Below are 7,927 nucleotides of genomic sequence, written 5' to 3'. Positions count from 1 at the left end.
CCAATGGTATCAATGTGGATTTCACAAGCTTCAAAATCTCCCCTCCCCCTACCGCATCCCAAAACCAGTCCAGCTCGTCCCCGCCTCCCTAACCTGTTCTTCCTCCCACCTATCCCCTCCTCCCACCTCAAGCCGCACCCCCATCTCCTACCGACTAACCTCATCCCGCCCCCTTGACCTGTCCGTCCTCCCTGGACTGACCTATCCCCTCCCTAACTCCCCACCTACACTCACCTTTACTGGCCCCATCCCCGCCTCTTCGACCTGTTTGTTTCCTCTCCACCTATCCTCTCCTCTATCCATCTTCTATCCGCCTCCCACTCTCTCCCTATTTATTTCAGAGCCCCCTTCCCCTGCCCCTTTTCTGATGAAGGGTCTAGGCCCGAAACGTCAGCTTTTCTGCTCCTATGATGCTGCTTGGCCTGTTGTGTTCATCCAGCCCTGCACCTTGTGCAGGGTTCTCCAGCATCTGCAGTTCCTACTATCTCTGATTTTATTTTTCACTGGATTGGCTTGCTTAGACTTGCATCTAAGCTGTTGAACAAACAATCAGCTTGAGAGCCATCATTCTCTGGAACAGACTACCAGGCCATCTGTGTTCTAAGGAGAAATTTGTCAAATTGCTGAGTGAAGGACATTTCCAATTATACAGTCATAGAAAGAACACCACAGAAGGTGGTCAATCAACACATTGAGTTTGAGCTTTTGAAGAGTTATTCATCAGTTCTATTCTGCCCTCTTTCCACAGATCCTTACAAATGCTTTATTCCCTCAAAGATTTATCCAATTTCCCTTTGAAAGTTACAATGATTGTCTACTCAAAGCCCTATCAGGCATGCTTTCCAATTTCTAACCACTCATTGTGTTTTCCTGTTCAAAAACACATTCAAACTTTTTTGAATAAGGCTCAGAGAGAAATTTCTGAGAAAAGATTTTCCAGATTTGGCCCAGAGCAGGTGTTAATTGCAAGTGTTAGAGTCAGAATATAGGCTAGCTCTGCTGAAAGCAAAGCCAAACAAAGTAGACATACAGTGAATGGTGGGGAATATATGAAATGCTGGAGATCACACGGGGTCAGGCAACATCCATGCAGAGAGAACAAGCTAAAGTTTCCAGTCTGGATGACTGTTCGTCAGAGGTCCTACAGTGAATGGTGGGGAGGAGGGACAGTAAATCTGGGCTAATGTTTTCAACGTTCAACATGGACTGGCTGAGCACTTTGCTGAACACATCTGCTCAGTCTGCAAGCATAACCCTAACTTTCTGTTTGCTTGCCATTTTGATAGACCATCTTGTACTTCTGCTCACATTTCTGCCCGAGGTGTGCTAGTGTTCCAGCAAATGCAAGCCAGAAAAACAGCACCTCATTTTCCACTTAAACACTTTGTAGCCTTCTAGACACAACACTTGAGTTCAACACTTCATAGCACTTCACTCTGTTGTTTGTTTGTTTCCAGTGCTTCCCAATCCTCCACTTCCCCAACCGTGCCCCAATGTGTCCAGCTTTCTTAGCTTTGCTTTCAGCACAGTTAACCTAGATTCTGCCATTAACAACTACTATCCACTTCTATTCTGGATCTATCTCCCTTTTCTACAACCGTTGCCATTCACTTTGCCTTCTGCTCTATGACACTTGTGACCTCTAATCTGGCTAGCCAACTAATCATTCCTTCTGTTCCACTTGCTCTTCCCCACCTTTTTCTGCAGCATGAAACACACTACTTTCCACCAGTTCCGAAAAAGAGTCATATTGGATTCAATACATTGTCTTATTTCTCTTTCTGGAGATGCTGTCAGGCCTTCTACTCTTGCTTCCTAAATAGGTCATCATCTGTCAGAAAATGGCACAGTGAGAGATGCGCTAATAGCCTATTTTACATGGTCAACCTGATGGTGTCTTTGTGACTCTTCTCTCCACATGTTCTATCATGCTGTCTCCTTGCATAAATGTGCCCTACAAAATCACTTAATCACTGATGAATAAATGCAAAAAATCTTAAAGCAAAGCTCCTCATGTCTAATCCTATTTTCAACTTAGCTGTTGTAATTTGATCAGTTCTTTTCATTACATGATAATTTCATGATCCTAGCTGTGTAGGAATTATCAAATACATTGGAATGATCTTTTCTCTCTACTTCTCTCTCAACTAATTTGGACAGCCAGATGTTGCTCGTCAATTCCCAATATGATTCTGATAGGTTCTGGCATGAAAGTCTTTGATAAAAAGCCTCCATAACCTCTTGCCAAGGCCTGTGATATAGAGGAGGGGACCAATGACTCCAATCCTTTATTCACATCACTAAGCGATGCAGAATCATATGAATACAGGCATAGAGATGTAGAGCATGGCAACAGACCCTTTGGTCCAACTCATCCATGCAGACCAGATATCCTAAATAAATCTAGTCCCATTTGCCAGCATTTGGCCCACATCCCTCGAAACCCTTCCTATTAACGTACCCATTCAGATGTCTTTTAAATGTTGTAATTATACTAGCCTCCACTACTTCCTCTACCAGCTCGTTCCATACATGCACCACTCTCTGCGTGAAAAAGTTGCCCCTTAGGTCCCTTTTAAATCTTTCCTCTCTCGCCTTTAACCTATGCCCTTTTGGACTCCCCCATCCCAGGGAAAAGACCCCTATTTACCCTATCCATGCCCCTCATGATTATATAAATCTCCATAAGGTCTCCGCTTAGCCTCTGATGCTCCAGGGAAAATAGCTTAAACAAAGCAGTGTCCAGAACAGATTCCTGGAAATCTTTGTTTATATCACTTGCAGTCATAAAATGGCACAATCATTTTATCTCTGCTCCCTGTTACAAAGACTTTTCCCAATATTGCTGCCTAATTTACCTTTACAGAGCTTTTAAAGACGTCACATTGAATACTAAATCATGGCTTAACAAAACAGATGTGGTTCTCGTTATACCCATAACTGTATCATTATATTACTTACCACAAAGGGCTCTAATGGGGCATTGCGGTAGTGTTCCTACCTCTGACACTAGAGCACTGAGTTCAAGCCCCAACTGTTTCAGAGGTGTATTATAACATTTCTGAACAAGTTGATCAGAAAATATCCAACACTTTCTATGAATATTATGAGATAAATGTTATAGATTAACATTCCCTATATAGCCAGAAGTGCAAATTAGGAATACGGCCAAAGATGTCAGTTCTCATCGTTTTCCACCTATTAAGGGCATAATGCATAATGGGACTTGATTGTGACTCCAGACCATTAAAAGCATTAGCTCAGCAGAGAGGCCATTGCGAACAGCTGGACTGGTAAATGAGTTGACAGTTGAATGAAAGGATCATGGGGGACATCAAGGGAGAATGGGAAAGGTGAATAATACTTCTGAATTTTTGATAAAGGAAGTGAACTGTTGACTCAGCTTGATTGATACATTTCAGTGGTTATATTCAGTGGTTTTTTTTACTGTAATCTCTTTCCTCAATGTCTCAGTATTTATTTGGACAAAATTAAGAGGTGTGAGGTGTTTGCAGCCCAATTGGTATTTCAATGGTCTGTCTGACTGACACTTTTAAAGGGCTGTAGGAACAGCATTTTCTTTTTCAAAAGATGGTTAGTGAATAGGTGTTTTAGTTTCTCTCATCAGTTCCACACTTGCCATTGTTGGTATTGTGTGGTTTTATATCATTAGTGCATACTGGGTGAATGGCCAAGAAGGGACATGAGTTAATGTGGATAGTAGGAGAGGCCATTGCAAATGGCTAGACTGGTGGATGAGTTGACACTCAGTTGAATGAAAGGATCATGGGGAATATCAAGGAAGAATGGGAGACATGAATAACAATAGTTCTGAATTTACCCTTCAAACATTTTCTAGATTCAGGCTATGATTCACATGTCCTTTGAGATGTGTGTTACATGCATTACAGACATGATGACATTGTCTTGACTCCTTGAAAATTGCAGAGGTCAAGGAGATAGCTAGCCTTGCAATGAAGCCAGACACATCAGGAGTGTAGGATATGGGTTTATTACCCTCACCTTTATCCTTCACCAACTAAACTTAAGATACTAGGGATAGGGGCAGAAACCTGCTGGAATTGATTTATGTATTGTTGGGTAAGTCTATCGAGGGTTACAGCCCCAAAACAACTAAATGGATTTAAGGGACAGATCAGGCATAATCTAACTGGTTGTTAGAACAGCTTCAAGGGACTGAATGACCTACTTTGTTCCGCTGTATCAACTCAGTACATGGTAAATATGTATGAAAGACAACTCAGGCTAGCAGGCATTTCCATGAAAGTATGATTGAGTTGAGAAAGAGTTGAATGTGAAGGAAATATGTTAACAGTCCAGACTGTAACATAAACCATAAATTTCTCCCATGCTATTATTCAACGCTGGCTATGTTGTATTAAGTATCCATTGTACTCAAAACAGGCTTAATGTGTTGAAAAATGCATCAGCAGTAAAGAATGCACATAAAACATGTCCTATAATGGAAACAAACTATAGCCAAATTTCAATTTACTGCAGGACATGTAGCCAAAAACATAAGCATACCGACATATTGAAATCAAACAGCTCAGGCTAGCCTTCACAACTTTTGGATAAGAGACAAGATTCAATAAAACACTTTCTAAAATGGCTTTCAGATCACATACCTGGATAAGAATTTCCATCCATGTCCACTCCTCCTGATATAGACTGGCCAAACATACGCAATATTGGATTGATTGTCTGCCCTGAAATCCTCTAGAGGGAGGAAGAGGCAGCAAGCATTAGAAAAACTGCGCAAGGGAACAGGAAACTTCTCGCATCAGAGGAGACATTAAGCTAGTATCATTTAACGTATCTAATGTTGGAGTTGGCTTGAGACTCCAGTCAAGGATTCTAGACAGCATATCTCTGAGTAAGATGGCTAACATCTCATTTACCAACTTACCTTCTGTCATTACTGAACCCAAGTGCTATAATTACTGCCACAGTGTTGAAGTACTTTCCAATTATATATGGGTGCTTGTCATTCAAAGTCCATGACTCTAAATAGGACAAGGCGACAATTTCAGACACAAATATAAATGTCACCTGTTTGACAGCAGTGATAATACAATGTCTTTTTTAAACTTAATCCATATAAATGCTTTGAAAGCTATAAAGCAGCACATTTACAACTAAATACTCATCTCATCCTGATTAGTAGTTACAATTTGTTTTCAATGCCATTGATTAAATGAAGAAATCAGGTTTGGAATAATTTTGGGAAATCACATTGAGTGCTAAACAAGAAAGTGAGAACAGTTCAGCAATCCATTTTTGCACCAAATTACATTTTCATGCTCATTGACATTAAGCCTACGAAATGTCAAACAAACCGCCGAAACACACACACATGTTTTTTGCCTGGCAAGAAGTGAAACTTAACCCTGTAGTGTGCCTCGCTCGTTCAAACAGTAACATAAATCAGAAACAAATTTTCTCAGAGGATTTCACCAGCTTCAATCAGAATTCACAGAAAAAGGATAATGTCAGCTCTTTCAAACAGCAATCAAGTTAGTCTATCTCTTTATTCTTTTCCCATATCCCTGCAAATATTTTCTCGTCAGGTAAAAAATTTGACGAAATTCATCTCGAAAAGCAACATCGAAGCTGCAGCCACCATCCTATCAGGAAGTGCAATTCAATTCCTAATCACTTTGTGAAAAAATGGTTTCCCTCTTGTTGTCTCAAGTTCTTTCACTAATCACCTTAAATCTGGGACCTCTTGATATTAACTGTTCAGTCAGTAATAACAGTTTGCCTCTATTTACTTCATTCAGGACCACAATCACATCTTATGAAATCTTCGCTTCTGCTCAAAGATGCCCAACCCCACCATCTCTAGTCTGTCTACATTACTGTAATCCCTCAACTCAGAACTATTATCCCAGAACCATTATTATAAATCTCTTCTGTGCTCTCTTCAAAGTTTTACATCCTTCTGAAAATACGACTTCCACACTTAGATCAACTGAGTTTGAACTGCATTCTACATACATTTAGCGTAGCATCCTGGCAAATATCCTGGCTTTTGTACTCTATGCCTCCATGTACAAATCGCATAACTTTTACTAACTGCTATCTTAACTTTCCTATAACTTTCAAATATTTGTGCATGATCACCCCATCCACTATCAAAATATGTATTTAATTTATGTTGTCACTTTTCATTTTTCCCACAAAAATCTATCACCTCACACTTTTCTGCATTGAATTTCATCTGCCATGTCTCTACTCATTCCATCAGCTTGTCTATGTTCTCTTGATACTAAATTTCTAAGCTTCATGTCATTGCAAGTTTTGAAACTGTGCTCAGTGCAGCCAAGTCCAAGTTGTTATACTGAAAACAGCAACAGTCCCAGTCCAGAACCTTGGGGAACTCCAATGTATACATTCAAAAAGATAACTATTCCCCAGCTCTCTGTTTCTGTTCCTTAACTAATTTTATAACCATGATGGTATAGCACCTTTCACCATATGAACTTAATTGTGTTAACAAGGTTAATATGTGGTATTTAATCTAATGCCTTTTAAAGGTCCATGCACTCAGTATCAACTGTACTGCCCTTGTATACAAGGCCTCTGTTTTCAAGTAAATAGAGCCATGTGAAACATTCTCAGAACAAGACACAATTACTTGGATTTGTCATGCCCTAAGGTGGCGGATTAGTCACTGAGGATGCTCACTGTAACAATGCAGACAAGGAGATGAACACTCCCCAGGACTTTAGGGATAGAGAGGGAATAAGGCAACAAGTCTCATCAGCCAGGATGCAGGTAAATGGGAGAGTCTTCCCCAGGGCGTGTTTGACCTAATCTGCTTCCTCTTTCCTTAAGGTAAGGCCCATAATCAAGCTTCCTTCTGGGAGACCTTCATCACAGGAATACAGAGTGTTGCGCACATACGGCTGCAAGTAATTCATCCAAAGGTTAGGTTTGTTCACACATTTTGACACTTCTAAGTGATTACAGAACCAGCAAAATGAAAAATCCTTTATTTAAACTAACAGAGCAAAATGAAAATGTCTTCAATCAATTATCCACATCTCAAAGAGGAAACAGCACTGCCTCCAAAAGAGGAAACAGCGGGCTCCCAAACAGTGGTTTCCAAAAACCGTAACAAGATCATGCACGTCTGGAAAGCTCAATTGGCGTGGATGCAGTGGGCAAAAAAGGTCTTTGTGCGTCTGCTTGTCTCATCAGAGCAGTATCCTTTTGGTGAGTGACCTCCTGACCCACATTATAAGCCTTGATGTTCCCTTCCTTATTGGAAGAGAAGTCTTATTCCTGCATCTCATCCTCTTCCAAGATATTCCCCCTTTCCTGAGTAAGGGCACAGAACACCATGAAAATGCAGAACCCTCTCTATGGTGTACATTGCAGGACACTACCTGAGCAGTCAACGCATTGGAATCTCTCTTGCTGAGCAGTCCTGTGATTTGTTCAACAATGGTCCTTATAGAATAATGTTGTACTTATCCTTGATATCAGTCTGCGGATTCCTGACTGGTGTCATAACTCTGAATTTGAGGGGGTAATCCCTGCATGTAGGCAGCGCTGCAGCCAATGAGGGGCTTTAAAAACATTAGGAACCTATGAGTGCTCCAGAATACAGGAGTTTGACTAGATAACGTGTGCAGCTGTAGAATATTTGAATGGCAAGGTCACAGATGACTGTACGTTAAGGAAGTAGACACCCTTCCTATTGATAAATACAGGTGGCTGATGCAGTATAGCTACAATGATCAGGTCTTGTACTTGTGGGAAATGTACTGTAACAGAAAGCCTCACCACCTGACTCCAAGGGAAAGAATACAAATTCACGCACTTTAGCAAATAGATCATCAGTCACCTCCCAGCTCCATTTGGAAATGGCCCGACTGTATAACTCCCCAGAGCTCCC

General features: G+C 40.9%; 1 protein-coding gene across 1 annotated transcript in view; it reads right to left on the bottom strand.

The window, feature by feature from the left end:
• The window catches only part of LOC109931903 (integrin alpha-9-like), a 153,395-nt gene that overhangs the window by 37,745 nt on the left and 107,723 nt on the right, over positions 1 to 7,927 (bottom strand). The window contains exon 14 of the mRNA XM_048595627.1: positions 4,650 to 4,740. Coding sequence (XP_048451584.1) covers positions 4,650 to 4,740 — 91 coding nt within the window. The remainder of the gene's footprint in view (positions 1 to 4,649; positions 4,741 to 7,927) is intronic.

Source organism: Rhincodon typus, chromosome 4 (genome assembly GCF_021869965.1).
Source record: "Rhincodon typus isolate 14 chromosome 4, sRhiTyp1.1, whole genome shotgun sequence".
In the NCBI taxonomy this organism is placed as follows: domain Eukaryota; kingdom Metazoa; phylum Chordata; class Chondrichthyes; order Orectolobiformes; family Rhincodontidae; genus Rhincodon; species Rhincodon typus.
Note: the sequence above shows the minus strand (reverse complement) of the source record. Positions and strands in the feature narration are given on the sequence as shown.